We start from the raw sequence: 21,223 nt of genomic DNA, 5'->3' as shown, positions 1-21,223 counted from the left end.
CAGCTGCATTTCTGGGACCTTGATGGGCTTAGGGCCCAGCCCTGGGGAGAGGAGATGGAAGACAGGCCTGGTGGGGTCTTGTTTAGATAGCGGTGGGAGGTTTGTGGGGGAGGCCTGCAGCTGAGGTCTTGCTCTGACTTCTTTGTCCTAGTCTTGAGCATTTAGGAAGGGTTAGTCAGAGCAGCCATTGTGTCAATCCATCTGGTTGAAGGTCTTCCTCTTTTTCACTGACCCTCTACCTTACCAAGCATGAGCCAAACATAAAAATGATTGTGAGGACGCTGCAGGACCGGGCGATGTTTTGTTCTGTTCCACATAAGGTTGATGTGAGTTGGAACCGACTTGACAGCACCTAACAGAGCAGAAGGGGCATTGGCGGTTCAGTGGTAGAATTCTGTCAGCTGGAGACGTGCGTGTTGCTATGATTTCAGTGGAGCTTCCAGACTAAGACAGACTAGGAAAAAAGGCCTGGCAATCCAACGAAGATCAGCCAGTGAAAAACCATGGATCACAGCAGTCCAGTCCACAGCTGATGATGGGAATGGCACAGGACTGGGCATTGTTTTGTTTCATTGTGCATGGGGTCTCCGTGAGTCAAGGGCTGACTCAATGGCAGCTAACAACAACAGCCAGGGCAGCAGTGGCTGAAAAACATTTCACCTGATAGGCAAGTGGGGCAGGCTCAGTTACTGTGGGGCTAGGAGAGTTTACCCCGCATCCCACCCGCCTGTCTGACGTCAGCCTGGTCCTGAATTGTGTGGAATCGCAGGCTGAGAACATCAGACCAAATGGCACTTAGCTAATAAAGGCAGCCGCTAATGCCCAGCCTTTATGGACTCCCCTCCCAGCCCCTGTGACTGGCCTGGGCTAGAGCCTGGCTGCCCATCCCACTGCCTGGGAATAGGCTTTCTTGCTGCCTCCGGAGACCTTAGCAATCCACCTGGAAGGGCAGGCCAGCGAGGCTGCTCTGTCCTGCCCACCCACCTGAGATGCACCCAGAGCCTTCACCAGCCTGTTCCACCATGGTCCCCCACCTCTTCCTGCTTCCAACAATCTGACTACGGGGCCAGGGCCAGGCAAGGCCATGGATCCCTGTCACACAGACAGGGGGATCCATGAGGAGCAGAAGCAGTACTCCTCCCTACATTTAGGCATCCTGGAGCACACACCCATATTTAGCTGCCTTTTTACTGAGAACTTCCAAGACCCAAAGGTAGGTCGTGGGGCACGGGGCTACCCCCAGCAGTCAGGCAGCTGGAGACTGGGGGAGGACCTAAGCTAACCACTCGGAACAGGCTGGGGTGCAGCCCCCGTCCCTAGTCCCAAACCTGTCAGAGCCTTCTCAGAGCCACCTGGTTGAAGCCCAGAAAGGCTCCTGTTTGCTTTCCATCCTGACTGTGCCTTCCCCACTAGCCCAGGCCCCTGCATGCAGCGCCTCAGTGGCCCCAGGCCAGGGGTCCAGGTAAAGCTCTTTGAGAGATGTCCTCACTCAGCATTCAGTGTCTGTAGGCACTTGTCGAGGTGCTGTGCCATGCTTGGCTGCTGCAGGTGCTAAAGAAATGAGACTAGGCCAGTATGGATGTGACTGGCTGTAATGCAGGGTTGAAAGAGGACCCTTTAACAGGGCGTGGGGTCCAGAGACAAGGAGTGCCTCCAGCTGAAGGGTCAGAGAATGTTTCTTAGAAGAAGGGTCTGTGTGTTTGATCTTCAGGAATGGTTAGGATTCGGGCACATGCAGATAGGGAAAGCTGGACATGTACAGAGGAAGCAGAGAAGCTGATGAAAACATGGGGGGTCCCAGAACCCTGAGGTAACCACTTTGACTGGAACCTAGGAAGTGCAGAGGATGTCACAGTTGGAGTGATCCAGGTTGGAAATGCTAGGCGATGGGATTTTGAATTTATTCTGAAGGCAGTGTGGGATTAGCAAAGGTTGCAGAGCTGAAGAGCAGGGCACCGTCCCCACTACAGCCTTTGGGGATAGCTGTGCGCTGCATAGCCCTGGAGGGTGTCATTCACATAGACGGCCCTGTAGATGGGGCCCCTGGAGTTGGGCAGCGCAGCAGCCCTACGGCAAAGTGACGTGGTCAGGGCCGCCCTTAAGTCGTCAGGCAGCAAGATTTCCAGAGTGCAGCCTCTGTGGTGACGGCGTAAACAGCAATTTCAAGACTGACCACCTGACTGACCTTATCATCACCAATCAACACGGATTTTCATATTCTACTCTCTTAACTAACACAAAGGCCAGCCACAACATCACCACCATCATCAGTACTAAACACAGAAGCATCATCATCCCATCATGGCAACCACCCCCAGCACCATCGGTACCAAGCACAATATTGCCACCATCACCAGCAGTTCCAACCTGAGCCCAGTGACCACAAACCCCAAGATCAGCACTACCACCAATACCATCCCCATGCTTTCTGTACCTAATATCGTTGCCATCAATAATAGCACCACTGAGTGCCACCATTCCCACCACCAAGGTACTCACAACAGAGGGGCACCGGTTGGCACCCTCTACACTGGGTTGAGGGAAGAGATGAACTAAAAAAAGGATTGTGCCAGGATGTGTTTCTCCTTTTGAGGGTGCCCTCTGAGTTATCTAGTGTTGCTATAACAGAAGTACCACAAATGTATGGCTTTAACAAACAGATATTTATTCTGTCACAGTGTAGGAGACTGGAAGTCTGAATTCAGGGTGCCACCTCCAGGCAAATTTTCTCTTTCTGTCAGTTCTAGGGGAAGGTGCTTGTCATCAGTCTTCCCCTAGTCTAGGAGCTTCTCAGTGCAGGGACTTCAGGTGCAAAGGACATGCTCCACTCCTGGCTCTTCTTGCTTGGTGTCAGTGAGGCCCCTCTCCTCTCTGCTCCACTCTCTTATATGTCAGAAGAGATGGACTCAAAATACAACCTAATCTTGTAGTTGGAGTCCTGCCTCGTTAACATAACTGCTTCTAATCCTGCTCATAAACACATAGAGGTTAGGATTTACAATACATAGGATAATCATATCAGATCACAGAATGGTGGACAGCCACACAATACTGGGAATCATGGCCTAGCCAAGTTGACACACATTTTTGGGGATACAGTTCAATCCCTAACACCCTCTCTATACAGCTGGGACCATTTGAGTATAGTGTGATTTGGTTTGGTTTTCACTAAGATGTTTAAAGTGAATCATGACTACTTCAGGAAGCAATTGTAGAATCCAGGGCCAGGCTGGGGTGATCTCATGGACACTGTCTCTAGGAGTGAATCTAGGGCCAAGTGAGTGTTCTGCAGCCTTGCCTCCTGGTGCCCCCTTTTGGGGGTTCCTGGGAGTTCATGAACTTCAGGCAGCAGCTGACCTGGACAAAAACCCAAGATCCTTCAAGATGTCCTTCAGTGTCAATCCTACCTCCCCGAAGCCCTGGCTGCTCAATGTCCACAGTGGTTTTAGAAAGGATGCTTCTCATCAAGAACCCAAGCAGCAGAGCCGGCTCAGGTGCATGCCCTCATATACCAGGCAGGGACCTTTGTCCAGACCATGGGATAGATAATGAATTTCTCTAGGGCCCATGTCCAGCTCCAACTCTATCCCCTGGAATCCAGGGTTCATTTGGAGTTATGGCTGGGGAGAGCAGTGGATAAACTGGTGTGACAATGAATTGGAGCAAAGGGGACAGGCAAAGTCATCAACTTCCATTTGTTCTGCAGAATACTCTCCCCAGCCTGGACATTGTCATCACTCCTGTCCTGTTCAGTGTTCTCAGTTCAGTGGCCCAATGGGAGCATGCAGCAAGGTCAGGGAAAAGCAGATAGAGGAAACTGTGACCTGAGTCAGCTGGGGCCTTACTTGCCCATGGCATGAGAAGTTGTCTGAGCAGCCAGCTCAGTGGTATGGCTTTGGGGCCTACAGCTCCTTCTCTAGGCAGCCACATCCTAAGCATGGCTTCCAGAGTGCAGTTCCTTCGTGGTGAGCAACCTCATGGAAGGGCCAAGAGCCAGCTACTGCTGCAGGCCTGTGAGCTGGGCTGCCCAAGGCCTCCTCTCTGAACCCAGAGAGGTGAAGGGCTGAGTAGGACATGGCCACTGCTCACTTGCCCATCACAATGCTTCTTATACAAGAAGGGCAGTCAACCCAGGACCTAACTACTTCTCCAGCTCTTTCCGACCCTCTCACACTATTTCTTGCCTTTCTTTACTACACACCTTACCAGCTGAGGGAGAGCAATCCTGCAGTGCTAACCTACCTGGAACAGACCTCTGTAGTACTTGCCACTCACAAAGTGACCCACGGGCCCTCAGCATCGGCATCCCCTGGAGCTTGTGAGAGATGCAAACTCTGAGCCCCACCCAACCCACCACAGCAGAACCTGTATTTTAACACGGTTCCCTGGGTGATTTCAGTTCTGCACACTAAAGTTTGAGAAGTATGGCCTCCACATAGCAATTAGGACTCACACCCTTCTCTGTGTGATGGTTAACCAGAGACTCAATCTTTCTGGGGCTCAGGTTCCTAAGCTATAAAGTGGGCATGGCCATACCAGTCGCCCAGAAAGTGGGAAGGATCCACTGGGTGATGTTCCTGTAGCTGTTGAGCACAAGGCCTGGTCTGTAGGGAGCACTGGGTAGACAGAGCCATTGTTATTCTGCTTATTCCCAACTAGAAGAGTGGGTTTTACTGGGGGGAAGAGTCTACATGGTTCATCACAGCAAGAGGTTTTTTTTTCTTTACCACTTGAGGTACTGGCCCAGGCTTCAAATCAAAAAAACCCCTCAGGCAGATTCTGCTGTCACTGTTGATATTCCAGAACCTTGAGCAAGGAGCCCTGCTGGCATAATGGTTAAGCACTTCGCTGCTAACTGAAAGAATGGCAGTTTGAACCCACTCAGCAGCTCCAGCTCTGTGGGAAAAAGGCTTCCCAATCTGCTCCTGTAAAGACCCCCAAACCCCATTGCCTTGCCATCAAGTCAGTTCTTACTTAGAGCAATCCTATAGGACAGAGCAGAACTGCCCCATAGGGTTTCCAAAACTGCCACATCTTTCTCCCTCGGAGCCGAATATCAGCCTTCTGGTTAGCAGCCAAGCACTCAACCACTACACCACCGAGCTCCTTCCTGTAAAGATTACACCCTAGAAAAGCTGATGGGGCAGTTCTACTCTGAAACACGGACTTGCTATGGGTCAAAAATTGACTCGATAGTACAGCACCTAACAACAACAGGACTTTGAGCAATTGAGTTCTTTCAGCCTGTTTCCTCATCTGTGAAATAAAGTTAGTAATACGCACATCAGAGGGCTCCTGTGCAGAGTTAAAGTCATAGTGCCTACACGTAGTATGAGGTCAATAGATGAATTACACAGCTGTTGTTGTTGATAGGTGCCAACTCATAGTGATCCTGTGTACAACAGAACGAAATACTGCCCAGTCCTGTGCCATCCTCACAATCATTGTTATGCTTGAGCTCGATGTTGCAGCCACTGTGTCAGTCCATCTCATTGAGGGTCTTCCTCTTTTTCCATGACCCCCTACGTTATTCAAGCATGATGTCCTTCTCCAGCAACTGATCCGTCTTGATAACATGTCCGAAGTATGTGAGACAAAGTCTGGCCATCCTTGCTTTTAAGGAGCATTCTGGGTATACTTCTTCGAAAACAGATTTGTTTGTTCTTTTGGTAGTCCATGGTATAGTCAGTATTCTTTGCCAGCATCATAATTCAAAGGCGTCAATTCTTCTTGATCTTCCTTATTCAGGAAACCCTGGTGGGGTAGTGGTTAAGTGCTATAGCTGCTTACCAAGAGGTCAGCAGTTCAAATCCACCAGGTGCTCCTCAGAAACTCTATGGGGCAGCTCTCCTCTGTCCTGTGGGGTTGCTATGAGTCGAATCAACTCTACACAGGGGGTTTGGTTTTTTGGTTTTCCTTATTCATTGTTCAGTTTTCACATGCATATGAGGTGATTGAAAACACCATGGCTTGGGTCAGGCACACCTTAGTCCTTAAAGTGACATCTTTGCTTTTTAAAATTTTAAAGAGGTCTTTTGCAGCAGATTTGCCCAATGCAATGCATCGTTTGAATTCTTGACCACTGCTTCCATGGGCGTTGATTATGGATCCAAGCAAAATGACATCTTTGATATTTTTTCTGTTTATCATGATGTTGCTTTTTGGTCCACTTGTGAGCATTTTTGTTTTCTTTATGTTGAGGTACAATCCATACTGAAGGTTGTAGCCTTTGATCTTCATCAGTAAGTGCTTCAAGTCCTCTTCACTTTCAGCAGGCAGGGTTGTGTCATCTGCATATAGCAGGTTGTTAATGAGTCTTCCTCCAATCCTGATGCCCCGTTCTTCTTCATATAGTCCAGCTTCTCAGACCATTTGCTCAGCGTACAGATTGAATAAGTATGGTAAAACGATATAACCCTGATGCACACCTTTCTTAACTTTAATCCACGTGGTATCCCATTGTTCTGTTCAAACGACTGCCTCTTGGTCTAAGTACAGATTCCTTATTAGCACAATTAAGTGTTCTGGAATTCCCATTCTCCACATTGTTATCCATAATTTGTTATGATCCACACAGTCGAATGCCTCAGCATAGTCAATAAAACCTAGGTAAACATCTTTCTGGTATTCTCTGCTTGCAGCCATAATCTATATGACATCAGTAATGATATCGCTCGTTCCATGTCCTCCTTTGAATCCAGCTTGAATTTCTGGCAGTTCCCTGTCCATGTACTGCTGCAGCCACTTTTGAATATCTTCAGCAAAATTCTACTTGTGTGTGATATTAATTATAATGTTCAGTAATTTCTGCATTCAGTTGAATCACCTTTCTTTGGAATGGGTACAAATACGAATCTCTTCCAGCCAATCGACCAACTAACTGTCTTTCAAATTTCTTGGCATAGACAAGTTAGCACTTCCAGCAGTGCATCCATTTGTTGAGACGTTTCAATTGGTATTCCTCCAATTCCTGAAGCCTTGTTTTTCGCCAGTGGCTTCAGTGCAGCTTGGACTTCTCGCTTCAGTCCATCGGTTTTTGATTGTATGCTACCTCCTGAAATGGCTGAACATCAACGAATTCTTTTTGCTACAGTGACTCTATGTATTCCTTTCAGCTTCTTTTGAGGCTTGCCGCATTGTTCAGTATTTTGCCCATAGAATCCTTCAGTATTGCAACCCGAGACTTGAATTTTTTCTTCAGTTCTTTCAGCTTTAGAAATGCCCAGTGTGTTCCTCCCTGTTGGCTTTCTGTCTCCAGGTCTTTGCACATTTCATTATGGTACTTGTCTTCTCAAGCCACCCTTTGGAATTTTCTGTTTAGCACTCTTTCATGTCATCATTTCTTCTGGTCGCTTTAGCTGCTCTACATTCAAGAGCAACATTCAGAGTCTCTTCTGATGTCCATTTTGGTCTTTTCTTTCTTCCCTTTCTTTTTAATGACCTCTGGCTTTCTTCATGTATGATGTCCTTGATGTCATTCTACAACTCATCTGGTCTTCATTCATTAGTGTTCAATTCTAATTAGAGATGGTCTCTAAATTCAGGTGGGATATACCCAAGGTTGTACTTTGGCTCTCCTGGACTTGTTCTAATTTTCAACTTCGATTTGAACTTAGGTATGAGTAATCGATGGTCTGTTTTGCGGTCGGCCCCTGGCCTTGTTCTGACTGATGATATTGAGGTTTTCTATGGTCTCTCTTCACAGATACAGTCAATTTGATTGTTGTGTTTTCCACCTGGCGAGATCCACTTGTATAATCACCATTTATGTTGTTGAAAAAAGGTATTTGCAGTGAAGAAGCCATTGGTTTTGCAAAATTGTATTATGCGATCTCCGGCATCATTTCTATCACCAAGACCATATTTTTCAACTACCAATCATTCTTTGTTTCCAACTTTTGCATTCCAATCACCAGTAATTATCAATGCATCTTGATTGTGTGTTTGATCAATTTCAAACCACAGAAATTGGTAAAAATCTTCAATCTCTTCATCTTTGGCCTTAGTGGTTGGTGCGTAAATTTGAATATTAGTCGTATTAACTGGCTGGCCTTCCTTGTAGGTGTATGGATATTATCCTGTCACTGACAGCAGTGTACTTCAGGATGGATCTTGAAATGTTCTTTTTGATGATGAATGTGACCCCATGCCTCTTCAATTTGTCATTTCTGGCATAGTAAACCATATGATTGTCCAATTCAAAATGGCCAGTACCAGTCCATTTCAGCTCACTAATGCCTAGCATATCAATGTTTATGCATTCCATTTCATTTTTGATAACTTCCGATTTTCCTAGATTTGTACTGTGTGCATCTGGCATTCCGATTATTAGTGGATGTTTACAGCTGTTCTTTCTTATTTTCAGTTGTGCCACATCAGCAAATGAAGGTCCCGAAAACTTGACTCCATCCATGTAATTAAGGTCGACTCTACTTTGAGGAGGCAGCTATTCCCCAGTCATATTTTGAGTGCCTTCCAACCTGAGGGGCTCATCTACTGGCACTATATCAGTGTTCCACTGCTATTCATAAGGTTTTCACTGGCCAATTTTTCCAGAAGTAGACTTCCAGGTCCTTCTTCGTAGTCTGTCTTGGTCTGGAAGCTCCACTGAAACTTGTCCACCAAGGGTGACTCCTCTGGTATTTGAAATATCGGTAGCAAATTTTCTAATATCACAGCAATATGCAAGCTACCATAGTATGACAAACTGGCAGACACAGAATTACATAGTTAGTATGGGAAAAAAGGGAGTCCCTGGGTGGTACAAGTATATAATATACTTGGTTACTAACCAAAAGGTTGAGGTTTGAATTCCCCCAAGAGATGCCTCAGAAGAAAGGCCTGGCAGTCTAGTTCTGAAAAATCAGCCATTGAAAACCCTATGGTACACAGTTCTACTGTGGCATACATGGGGTTACCATGCAAATCTTAGTCCACAGACCCAAGTGAATAAAGAATGTACATTTCTTTGCTTTCCTATAATTTAATTTTGATTCTCTGGCCCATTTGTCAGGTGATAGAAACCTAATTCCAGTCCACCCAGGCTCTAACTGCTCCTCTCATTCCTGTAGGACTTTGGAGAGAAGAGCTTGCAGAATGCCAAGGCGTTCAGAGTGGGGGAGTGGGGGCCCCCAGTCCTCGGTCGTGGTCAACCTGTACTGGCATCTGCCAGAATATCCTCAGCCTCCCATCTGGTCACGTTGGTCCCCACTGGCACAGTGGTCGCCACTCTTGTTCCCAATTACAGGCCTTTCAGATCTCCAGGCACCCAAGGGCCACGTCCAAGAAACTCTCTGGAGCTCCAAGTACAAGGAGACCAGGGGTCTGCCTCGGGTCTCCTGCCCCATGGGCATGGAGCACCCTCAGGTCTTTCCACTTCCCCAGGGATTACACAGAAGAGAGTCACCAACGCCTTTATTCTCGAAACCCCCACACCACATGGTACCTTCCTGGTCCAGATGACCTTGACCTGTCTGGCATGAGGTAGCCTTCCTCCATCCTCCAAATGTGTTGTCAGTGCCCTGAGCCCTTCTGAGCCTAAAGTCCAGGCTCTCATTCCCCAGAGCCTAAGCCCTTAACTCTCAACTATCTGACCTCTGCCTTGCTTGCTGTCTCATCTCTTCCAGAGACAGTGTAGGCCCCTGACTAAGTGCAGGAGGGCAAAAGGGAAAGGAATGCAGGGTGGAGGAATCACCTGGGTTGCTAATTCACTCTGGTATTCCACCATACTATGCTTTTATAACACAAGCTGATGAATTAAAAAATAGGAAATACAGAAAATTGGGGAGCAAGGAATCCCTCCAAGACTGAGACTGTTTCTGTGCACGTGACACCTCTCAAGAGTCCCACCCCTCACCCTGGTCTCAGGGCTGCCATCCGGGGTCCTGGAGGGGCTCCTTCCCTGAGCCTGTCAAGGCCAGGCTCCCAGGAAAAGGGTCCTTCTGCCGGAGGACACGCCCACTCGAAGCTCCTGTGCCCTTTGCAGTACCCACGGTCCCTCCACTCAGCATGCCTCTGTTACAGGGTCTCAGTGCCCCGCTGACCTGTTTTCTTTTTGGCCTGCCTTGTCAGCACCCCTACTGAGCATGCTCCAGTGTGCACCAGCCCTGCCACCACCCTGCTGCTGCCCGCTTCCGCTCAGCTGCCCGCTGCTGCCTCTCCCAGCACAGCCTTGCCTCCCCTGGCCACAGCCACTGCCACTGCTGCCACCGCCTCCACCACGGCCTCTGCCTCCAGCCCTGTGGACAGCCCCAGGTAACTGGCCCAACCATTAGGAAGGGCGGCCGAGAGGCTGGCCCTGAGTCCACCTGTGGGCAGCGTTGCTCAGTGGTTCAGGCCCTGGGGCCACGAGGAGGCCAAGCCCAGCACTGTGAGGTGCTGGGTGTGAGGGGGGGCTGGGAGTGTTTCAAGTGAATGTACCACCTGTGGCTGAGGACAGAAGCAGGGGTGGGTATTTCCCTGCCCGGAAGAAAGAAGAGTCACACACCTCCAAAGGAGACAGCAGAAGAGATAATGTTCTCAAGGTTCAGTGCTTTGTGTGGGAAGTCATTGTTCCTAGAACTCAGGTTTGAGAGAATAAAAGTCATCCCTGCGAGTCAGGGAAGTCAAGGGAGGCTGCATGGAGGAGAGGGCAGTGGGCTGACCACAGAAGGCAGGTCAGATTTTGGTGAGGTAGTATTTAGCCATTAACTTGCCCTCCTCCCCTACCCTCTCTTCTCTATCAGGCCTCACTTGATCTTGACTCAAGAGGCACCTGGTGTCTGGGATTTAAATCTCTGCCCTGCCACTTACTAGTGGTAACCAGGAGAAAGTGACTTCACCTCTCTGAGCCTCAGTTTCCTCGTCTATTGAGATGTTTAATGTACCACCAACCTTACAGGGTTGGAACAGAAACAAATGCACATAAAACGCTCAGCACATAGACATGCGTCTTAAATGATCGCCAGGACTTCCAGTTATTCCCAGCCAGCCAAAGACCCCAAGGGGAGAGGAGGGAGGCACAGTGAGGTGCGGGCAGGGAGAGAGGCAGTCTGGACAGGTTGTTGCAGAGCTGCCAGGTAGTCCAATAGGCCAGGAGGGCCCAATTGTCTTTCTGGGCATTGTGGAGCTGTGAGTTGGGTGTTTGGGGTCAGATCCTGGCTTTCTATGAGGGCTTCTGCGGAGGAGGACATCAGTCTCTGCGTCAGGGCTTGCAGATCTGTGGTGCAGCCTGAGGTGGGACTGAGGGTGGGCACACTGGCCAGCTGGCCTGGCTGCTGCACCTCACCCCACGCTTTACAATGGCCCACATGGTGCCTAGCCCACCGTTTTCCTAGCCCCACTCCAGCCTCAGGGGCTGAGCCTGGCCCTGGGCCTCTGGGAGTTTTTAATCCCACTTCCTGAGGACACTTAGCCAGCTGCTTCCCCTCCCCACACCAGAAGCTCTTCACATAAGGGCCTTGCTACCTGCATAAAGAAGAAACTCTGAGGTGGGTAAGGAATGGATCTACAGATCTCTCCCAGGTTATTTGGGGCCCTGGAGTGTCTCTGTGGTCGAGTTTGGATGGGGGAACTCTAGAAGCTGGAGGTGCAAGGCCATTTAGCCTTGTCCCTGGGGACCGTGCCCCAGGCCTCTGTGACTTGGGGCCCACCACAGAGCTCCCTGAGCCTCAGGCCTCCCTTGGCCTTGGCAAGAGAACTTGGCCTGGGAGGGACTTGGAGAGGGGCCCAGAGCCTGGCCGTGGAGCAACAGGCTGGAGCAGAGGGGCCAAGAGATGACACTCTGGGCCCAGCTACCTCCCCTTCTTGCACATGGGCTGGTACTGAGCCAGAGGGGCCAATGGGAGGCCGACGGAGACCCAGCCTTTCTTTGAAGCATGGCCGCAGAATTTTCAATGGCTGCCTTCAGCCTCCACTCCTGCTCCAAAACCAGTCCCCAACACTGGACCGTAACTCCTGGGAGGCTGGGAGGCTACAAAGCATCCCCCACTGGGGGAGGGTCTGGATGAGACTCCTGGACCCTTGGTCTTCTCTTACCACGGTGGAAGCTAGGGACCCCAGGTCCCCATGGATACCCACTGTCACCACCGTCCCAGAGTCCCAGAGAGGAAGGCAGTCCCTCATCCTATACCTCTGCCTGGCAGGGCTTGGGATGGGTGGGCCCGGGGCCCATGGGGAAGAGGCGGAAGGCAAGCAGGTGGCCATGGGGCAGGGGGGCATATTTTCAGGAGCTCACCTCTCCAGCACTCCCTCAAATGACCTGTTTGACCTGGGCATGGTCGCATGGGCCCCGTTGGGACCTGGAAGAGCAGGGGATGCAGGGACCAGGGCCGTGTTCTGTAAGGCGACCATCAGTTTTTAAAGGAAAAGAAGGGTTTCACAGGAAAATGAAATTGGGAAACATTGGATCAGATAAGCTGCTAAACTCCTGGAGTTCATATGACTCCCCAAGAGGAGAGGCTGAAAACAGTATTTCTTGGGGCCAGTGAGCTGGGGACTCTTTTTTTCCCCCTGTATCTTTGGTCCTGTGGTTCCTACTTGGGAAAAGGCTGCTCTAGGCCTCTTCAAAGCTAGCCCAATGGGAGGAGGGTAGCAGGGCTTCTACAGGGAAGAGAAGTGTGTATGTGGGGGGAGGGGACTGGGGGGCTTCCGAGCCTTCCCTGGAGCCCTCCCGCCCAGAAACCTGAGACTTGGCTGCCCTGTCCAGCAAAAACAGAATGGGGAGGAGACCAGGGCATCCCAGGCTGTAAGGTGTTGGTGAGGTGAGGAGGAAGGCGGGTGGCTCTGACCTCTCTCTGGCCTCTGCACTTTCCACTGCTGCCTGCGCTGGCGTTCTGTCCCAGGGTGAGGGTGGGTCAGGGCTGTCATTATGCCCCGTTTGGCTGAAGCGCGTCCATCTCCCCTGAGGTGGTGGCACTAGCAACAGACTATTTCTAGAGTGGTCTCCGCTGCTCTTATCTAGATTCACAGCCCTCCCTCCCCGGAGTAGCTTCCTGTCCCCTAATGCCCCCAAGGCCTTTCTCTGGCAGCCCGCACAGAGGCTCCTGGAGATGGGGAAGCCTGCGAGCCTGCCATGGCTGCGAGGGTAGGGCTGACCTTCTGGCTTCTAACTCTCCTGCCTCGGTTCCAGGCCCCAGTCTTCTGCCTACAGCTCCGCGGTAGCTACCTCTCCAGCACCTGCTGCCCACACCAGCTATGGTGAGACCCTGGCTGGCCCTGCGTCCAAGCCCCGGGTTGTGACCACAGCCAGCATCCGGCCTTCTGTCTATCAGCCAGGTGAGATGCCAGAACGAGACAGGGCAGTCTGGGCTGGGTATGGGCTCCAGGAGTTGGAAAACAAGGTGGCAGCTCCAAGGCCACATCCCCAGAAGGATGGTGGTCAGCAAGGTCCTGCTGGTGAGGCTTAGCCCTCCTTCCCAGATTGTGGGCCCAAATCCTGTGGAGCCCACGTCTGGCCTTGGGGAGACAGCCGGGGGAGCCAGCCAGGGATGGAGCCTCCTCACTCTAAGGAATTGTCAGGCTCAAGGTGAGGGAGGAGTGGGTTTACAGGAGAGAAGCTTGTTTCTCTGTGTGGGTCTAGGTTCTGGCTCAAGACAGGCAGCTATAATGAAAATTCCATGGGTTTTAGGAGCCCTGCTGGTGCACTGGTTAAGAGTTCGGCTGCTAACCAAAAGATCGGCAGTTCAAATCCACCAGCCGCTCCTTAGAAACCCCACTGGGCACTTCTGCTGTGTCCCATAGGATCGCTATGAATCGGAATTGACTCAACAGCAGTGGGTTTGGTTTTTGTTTTTTTTTTCTTTGTGACAGCATCACAGTGTGATCCTGGGCAGGGTACTAGCCTTTCAGGTCTTTAGTTTCCTCAGCTAAAGCAGAGGATGCCAGGAGGCATGGAGACATGTGATGAGGCAGCCAAGCAGCTGGCATGGGGTCGCCAGGCAGACTTACTGGTTGTCCGTTCCAGTCTACACTCTCACTGTCCAGGCCACCTCCCAGGGACAAGAGCTCAGCCCCATGTGCCCCTCTTTCCTAGGCAGAGTTAGCTGTCCAGAGCTGGAGGGCAGCTCTCAGACTGGCCTGCACCCCACCTGCCCTGGTTGCGGCTGCTCAGGGAAACAAAGGGCTGTTTAGCAGGTTATTTTCCCAGGGAGCCAGGGTCAAGCCCAGGCTGGGGGAGTGTCCTGGTCTATAGCACATGTCCACAGAAGGGCTGCTGGCATCCAGGCCCTGATCACTGATACCAGCATCCCCTCCTTCCCACCAGACCCTGACTCTGAACTCCAGGAGAGCATCTGGGGTAGATTTGTCCGCTGTATCCCAGCACCCGACTCAGGTCTAGCACAGCGGAGATGCTCAACAAAGGCATGGGGCCTGAAAGAACAATGGGATGAGTGGGTGCCTGTGAGGTGGGGTGAATGGAGGGGAGAGGCTGTGTTCTGTGAGCTGCATGCCTTGTGACCAGAGATCACAGGGGTCCCCAGAGTGGTGCCCTTCCCAAGAAGAGGCGAGAGAAGATTTTTGTGTGGGGGCACATTTTTCATTGGAAGCATTGTGCTTTCAACATACTTAGTTTTACAACCATCTTGAATTTATGGAAAGCAATAATGATTTTCCATTTGCAGTAGTGATACACTTCTTTCCCTAAAAAAAAAAAAAACTATTTCCTATGTACCATTATTTACATGTGGTAAAACTGATAATGTGAGGGAGTTGGTGACTTGTTTGGGGAAGACTAGCTAGCTAATTCTACTGGAGCAGGATTCACTGTGTCATCATGCGAGAGAGTAAGAGTTTGCCAAGCAGCCATGGGGCAAAGCAACATACAAAGTCTAGACTCAAGGCATGTCGTGTTAAGGAACAGTGGGAGACACTGGAAATGAGACAGGAAGAGCTCGGCTTGGTGGGCTTGGACTTCCATGTGTAGGGTTGAGGAGCCCCATCAGCCTTGTGCTGGCAAAGCCCATGCTGACGGCAGTGCCGAGTGTGGGTACTAGCATCAGCTTTAAGCCTCAGACTCTCGTGCCATCTAAGGCAAAGTACGTCATGTCTCTGGGCCTGAGTTTAAAAAATTGGGTTGACACTATGTTTACCTCCTATTCTCGGGATTTAATGAAGCATCTAGCACAGTGTCAGGCACATGCAAAGTACTCTTCTCTGTCCCTCCAGAGGCAAGGAGGTATTGGACAGAATTTTCTGAGCTTAAAAACCTACAGGATTGGGTAGCATTTTGGAAGGGGCAGCAATGGCAAAAACTCTCAGGTGGAACTCTGGTTTTCGGTTTGCAAGCTGGCGGGCATGGCGTGCCCCTGCTGAGCTGAGGAACACAGGAGGTGGGGTGGAGAGGAGTTTGGATGGATGGGAAGCGGCGAGTGGGCGCATGGAGGGCTGTCCCTTCCTGGCTGGCCCTACTTGGCACCTTCCGGGGTGGGCCCGGAGCCCTAGGCAGCTCTCCCCGGCCGGCCCGCCAGGGGGCGGCACCGCTCCGGGGCTCACGTGGCCTGGCCCGGCCTGCACACCTTGCCTAAGTTCATTAACTCCTTTCTCCCAGGCTGGGGCCTTAGCGGATAGGACGTGAAGGGAGAACGGAGGTCGCGCCCTCCGCCGCGTTCCCAGGCCAGCCAGACGTTAACTCATTTCTGCCTGGAGGGAAGGAGGCGGGCGGGCGCGCCGGAGACGGGCGCGCCTCCACCTCCCTCTCCCCCGGCAGGGTCGGGGGCGGCTGGCCCCAGGCCCAGGGAGAAGCAAGGAATGCCGGCCTGAGCTTCCCCCCTTCCCTCCGCTCCTTCCCTGGGCTCCCCCGACCCGGGCCCGGAGAGCGAGGAGCCCGCGCGCGGCCTGGGAGCCGCCGGGGCCGGCCCCCGCTGCAGCTCCCTCCGAGGCCTCCCTAGTTCACAGCCAGAATCTTATCGCTGGCGCCGGGACCGGGCCGGCCGCTCCCCAGAACACCTGGGGCTCGGCAGGGTGCAGGCGGCACGGACCCGGGCTCCCCAGGGGCGGAGAGGGGGTGGCCACGTCGGCCCGCGGGCAGGGCGGGGGCCGCAACGCTGAGGAGAGCTGGGCCGACCTGGAACGAGTCAGGAACCACCTCGTTTAATTACACATTCCCGAGGCTGCCGTGTGCGATAGGAGCCTTTTGAACTTGCCAATTAGAGGTGAAATATCACCTTCTAATTTAAGCGGGCTGAATTCCCGTCAAGCAGAAATAGCAACACCCCCGGGCTCCGAGGTGGGATATCACGCCTCTCTCCTGATAGGTCGAGGGTGGCGCGCTCGCCGCGCTTGAGAGTGCAGAGAGGAGGGGACCATGAAGCAACTGCTCAGTGCCCACCAGCCGCCCAGGAGTGGGGATGGGAGCTGCCGGGCCGCCTGGGAGGAAGGGAAGGCCTTTAGCCCTGGGTGGATGTAGCCAAGCCTGTGTCCAGATTCGGGCCTGACTCCGACCTGCTGTGTGACCTTGGGGTTGTGGGGCCTTAGAGAAAGGAGAGGGGATGATCAGGGAGTCCAGACGGCCTTAGGGAGGAGGGTAAAGAATAGCAGCCAGGCAGAGGAAATTAAAAAAAAAAACCCAAACCCGTGCCATCGAGTTGATATCTGCTGGAGGGGGCAGGAAAGGTGGGCATGGGCCCGATTTGGAAGAGGCCTGCTAAATTAGTCTGTTTAGCAGCCTACTGAGTGGTTAACCAGGGCATCTGGAGTTTCAGTAAAGCCAGCTAGGCAGTTCATGAGCTGGATGATTTTGAAGTAGGCATTTAAACTCTCTGAGCCTCAATTCCTCATATATAAAATGGACATGGAAATATTATTAGCCCCATCCGGTTGCATCAAGTATTACATGAAACACCACACATAAAGGACTTGGCTAGCAGAGGGTAAGCAGCCTGTACATGGTGGCTATTGTCTGGTTACAAAAAACCAAACCAATTGCCATTGAGTTGATTCTGACTCATAGTGACCCTGTAGGACAAAGTAGAAGTGCCCCAGAGGGTTTTTCAAGGAGCATCTGGTGGATTTGAACTTCCAACCATTTGGTTAGCAGCCAGCCTTAGCCACCAGCGTCTGGTCTGGTTAGGGCCCTGTAAAACCCATTGCCATCCAGAGGATTCCAACTCACAGTACCTCATAGGACGGAGTAGAACTGCCCCATAGGGTTTCCAAGGTTGTCAGTCTTTAAGGAAAGACTCCCACCTGGTGGTTGGTAGGTTCAAACCACCAACCTTTTGGCTAGCAGCTGAGCATTTTAACCACCGCACCACCAGGGCCCCTCTGGTTAGGGTTGCACACCCAATATAAATATATGGAAATAATTTTTTAAAACATGGAATGATGAAGGTGAAATTTATTTTAATAACATTTTGTTTAACCCAGTTAACAGCCAGTTAAATGATAGCATGAATATCATTTTCAACATATAATCAGTGTAAAATAATTGTTGAGATATTCTACATTGTTGTACTAAGTCTTTAAAATCCAGTGTGTATTTTACACTTTCAGCATTTCTCAATTAGGACTAGCTGCGTTTCAAGGGCTCAGCAGCCACATAGAGATATTGTATTGGACAGCATTATTCTTAATCCCTTTTAGCCAAGAAGCCCATTTTACAAAAGGAAATGATATTTTCCACAGAATCCCCATATATTTTCAGAGAAGGATGAAAGTGCTCTCAAGTTCTGCCAGATCATTCCCCACACCCCCTGCCTGGTGGCAGCCCACATCACCCCTCCACCAGCATTTTGAGACCCTTTCTAGGCATTTGGGAGTTATGCAGAGTTGTCAGGGAGGGTGATAACACCAGGAATTTGGGCTTCACAAATTTGCAAATGCTTGCACTTGTGTCTCTTCAGTAGGTCCCCACCACTTCCTGTGAGGTGGACAGGGTGCCCTGTGTTCACCTGCAATCCCAGGTTATCAGACTTCGAAGTATCACATCTCCCACCCCCACATCCCATAGTCTACTTGGAAAGGGCTCCCCCAGCTGACCACCAGGCCCTAAGATGAGCTGACACTTCATTATGACCCTGAGACCCAAGTGTCACAACTCTTACCGTCCTCAGTAACAGTAGCGTTCACACTGTGGTACTAGGGATAAAGTACGAGGGTTCTTTATATTACTTTTATGGCTTAATCCTTGTAATAACCCTTTGAGGTACTAAGAATTATCACCACTTGTAGATGAAGCAACAGAGGCTCAGAGATGTTAAGGACTGGCCCAGTGACACACAGCCAGATTGTAGATCTGGAAGCTGAGCCCAGAGCTTTCGATGGCTGTGCTCCATGCCAGAGTGTAGGGTCTGCTCTGTGTTGAGAGCCACTCCTCAATGACAGTGAGGAAAGGGTACACCCACAGTCACCAAGACTTTCAGAATTGTGTTCTTTCCAGAAGCAGCTTGGGGTGATAGAAAGAGTGTCTTTGTAGACTCACTCTGCCACTTCCTGGATCTGTCTGAGCCTCAGGGACCTCACCGGTGGAGGGGATAGTGCAAGGACTGTTCACAGAAACTCTGTGAAATTCCCATTCACAGTGCAGTCACTGGCCTGGCTTTGCTCAAGTTAATCTTCAAAAAGCATTACTGTTCTACCATATAGGCAAAGGGCAACACCAGGACCTTCAAAACAAGCCCTGGTTCTTGTCCAATAGATTCCTTTAGACAGAAAACCAGGAATGTGTTTCACCATTCTCAAGACTTTAAGAGTGTTGCATTTGTCCATTACTTTTGAAATAAAATGAAAAATTTCCTCCTGCTGCTATTAATCTCCTTTTCCCTTCTGCAAAGCCACTTGACATCAGTGACAATTCCTGGAGGTGAAGAATTACAGGACATGAGGGTTTTATGGATTAGGGGCAAATGAAAATCCTAGTTAGGAGACGTCCTAGTGAGGACCAACCCAGCTAATCTGTTAGGTGCCTAATATGCCTTATGGAGAAGGGTCTTACCTTTGTATGCCAACAGAGGGCTGTGGAGGGTTTTACCCCTTTCACCCTTCAGTAGCTCAGGCCTGGTACCTACCACCCCAGCACAGGGTTTTCCGTGTTACCTAGCTCCGAAGGGCCAGTCATCCTGGGAGTAGAGGTACAGGGTTGGAGCACTAGACCACAGGCCACCCAAGGAGGCCCAGGGGAACCAGGTGGGAAAGAGAGAGACCAGAGGCTGGGACTAGGGCTGGGCCTCAGGCCTTGAGGAAGGCTGTCGTTTCTGGGCTAAGACCCATGCGCGCCCTACCTCACCACTCCTCAGTGTCAATTCTGCCCAGGCCAGACTTGGGAATGAGGAGGGCAGCTGCCCCAGCGCGTTTCCCAGGGTGGGAAAATGAGGGCTGTTTCCAAAGGAGCAGACCGTGAGCTGAGATGAGGCTTCTGGAACCTCCCTTACTGGAAGAGGAGGCCAGCTGGATGGTGTGTGCAAGATGTCGCTGGTCTGCATATGCAGGCTTCGCAGTGGGAGGCAGTCGGGCATTCAGAAGCCAGGAGTTTGGAGGGCAGCATGGGCAAGCAGCCGCGGTAGGCCTGCTGTGTCATTAGCCCCAAATGTTTTTCAGCTCTAGGTGAGCTGAAGGAGGGGGTTCCAAAAGTTGAGCAGCCCCACACTCTTCCTACCCTCTGACTTCCTTGGCAACCTTTAAACAGGCGCTGGGACACACTCCCAGTTTCCACCAAAGCGATGCGGGGAGCACAGGTCCCCCCAGCATCTCAATGTCTCCTTCAAGGCCCCTCCCACCCCAATCAAACCAAGATAGACTTTCGCCCCAGTTAAATGAATCCAAGCTGAAACCTAAAAACTCAGTAGCCAGTCACCTGCCTTGTCCCAAGGCTGGACTAGATCCAGGTTCAGCAAGGGCATGCCGAATGAGGCATTTCGGATGTCAAATTACTGGTTGGAGTTCAGCTGAAGGTGTCCTCCAGTCAAGGCTGTGCTGACCCCGACCCACCCTTTCCTGGCCCAGGGACCCCACTCTCACCCCTGACTCTGAGTCCCGCCCGGCACAGCTTCAGATAGTTATAGCCGTAGCCCTGCCTGAGCCGCAGCCTCGCTCCCGAGGGCCCTGCTCAGATTGCCCTCTGACTTCCTTGGCTCCCTGCCAGGGGGGATTAACCAGTAAGCAGGGGCTTAATTGTCTTTAGTGCACGTGGGTGAAATTGTGCACTACAGATTAGTAAGTAAGCACAAGTAAACCCGTGCATACCTTGTTTATTGGGTAATTCGTCCCTGCCCCCTGCTGTGGATTAAAACCTGGGCATCAAGAAGTTCAGGAGTATGTCTCCCGTAAGAATTAGAATTGTGCTGCTCTAATATCAAAGTCATCTTTACCGTTCTCTGGCTGAGGAGAAGGGAAGTTGAGGGGGAATGACGTCCTGACGCATTTTCCTTTGGGTGTCTTTGGCTTGCAGTGCCTGCGTCTACCTACAGCCCATCCCCAGGGGCAAATTACAGTCCAGCTCCCTACACCCCCTCCCCTGCTCCTGCCTACACCCCTTCATCTGCCCCCACCTATACACCCTCACCGGCACCAGCCTATACCCCCTCACCCGCCCCAAGCTATAGCCCTGCCACCTACAGTGGGGGCCCTGCGGAGCCTACCAGCCGCCCCCCCTGGGTGACAGACGACAGCTTCTCCCAGAAGTTTGCCCCTGGGATAAGTACCACATCACTCAGCAAGCAGCCCCTGCCCAGGGGGGGCCCATCCTACACTCCAGCAGGACCCCAGGTATCCCCCCTCGCCAGGGGCACCGTCCAGAGGGCCGAGCGCTTCCCAGCCAGCAGCCGGACTCCACTCTGCAGCCACTGCAACAGTGTCATCCGGTATGTTCCCCCGTGCCCCTGGGCTGGGTGCCTGCCCCCAGTCTGAGCTCTGTGGTGTGGGGGCGGGCTGTAGGGTGAAAGCACCACGCAGGGCAGCCTCAGGTCCTCTGGATCGCCATCTGGTCTGACCCTCTCTGAGCTTTAGCTTCCACACCTGCGTGACATCCACCTCCCCAGGGAGTTGGGAGGATTCCACGAGGTACGTGGGTGAAGCTCCCAGAACAGTGCCTGGTGCCAGGAGCTCTCCCTTGGGCTAAGGTCAGGTTCTGGGAATCACCAGTCTTGTCAGTAGGTTTATTGGGCATGTTGCCAGCTGGCTGACCGTGCTGGTTTTGATGCAGCTTTCCTTTAGGGTTGCTTCTGCGTCTTCCCAGAGACAGGCCCGTGCTGCTTAGGGCTTTGGTGGCCATCCCACACCAAGATGAAAACAAGTCATTTCATGCTTAGAA

The 21,223-nt window shown here is 51.6% G+C and overlaps 1 protein-coding gene across 3 annotated transcripts in view; it reads left to right on the top strand.

The window, feature by feature from the left end:
* The window catches only part of LDB3 (LIM domain binding 3), a 67,686-nt gene that overhangs the window by 28,630 nt on the left and 17,833 nt on the right, over positions 1-21,223 (top strand). For 2 of the 3 annotated variants that reach the window (XM_064290306.1, XM_064290304.1), the window contains exons 8-9: positions 13,109-13,254; positions 20,363-20,774. In XM_064290306.1, coding sequence (XP_064146376.1) covers positions 13,109-13,254; positions 20,363-20,774 — 558 coding nt within the window. Of the gene's footprint in view, positions 1-10,071; positions 10,255-13,108; positions 13,255-20,362; positions 20,775-21,223 lie in introns of all 3 variants that reach the window. The other variant, XM_064290305.1, reaches the window with a different exon arrangement.

The sequence above is a fragment of the Loxodonta africana genome, chromosome 8, assembly GCF_030014295.1.
Source record: "Loxodonta africana isolate mLoxAfr1 chromosome 8, mLoxAfr1.hap2, whole genome shotgun sequence".
NCBI lineage: Eukaryota > Metazoa > Chordata > Mammalia > Proboscidea > Elephantidae > Loxodonta > Loxodonta africana.
The sequence above is the reverse complement of the archived record's forward strand: the minus strand, read 5'-3'. Positions and strand labels throughout refer to the sequence as shown.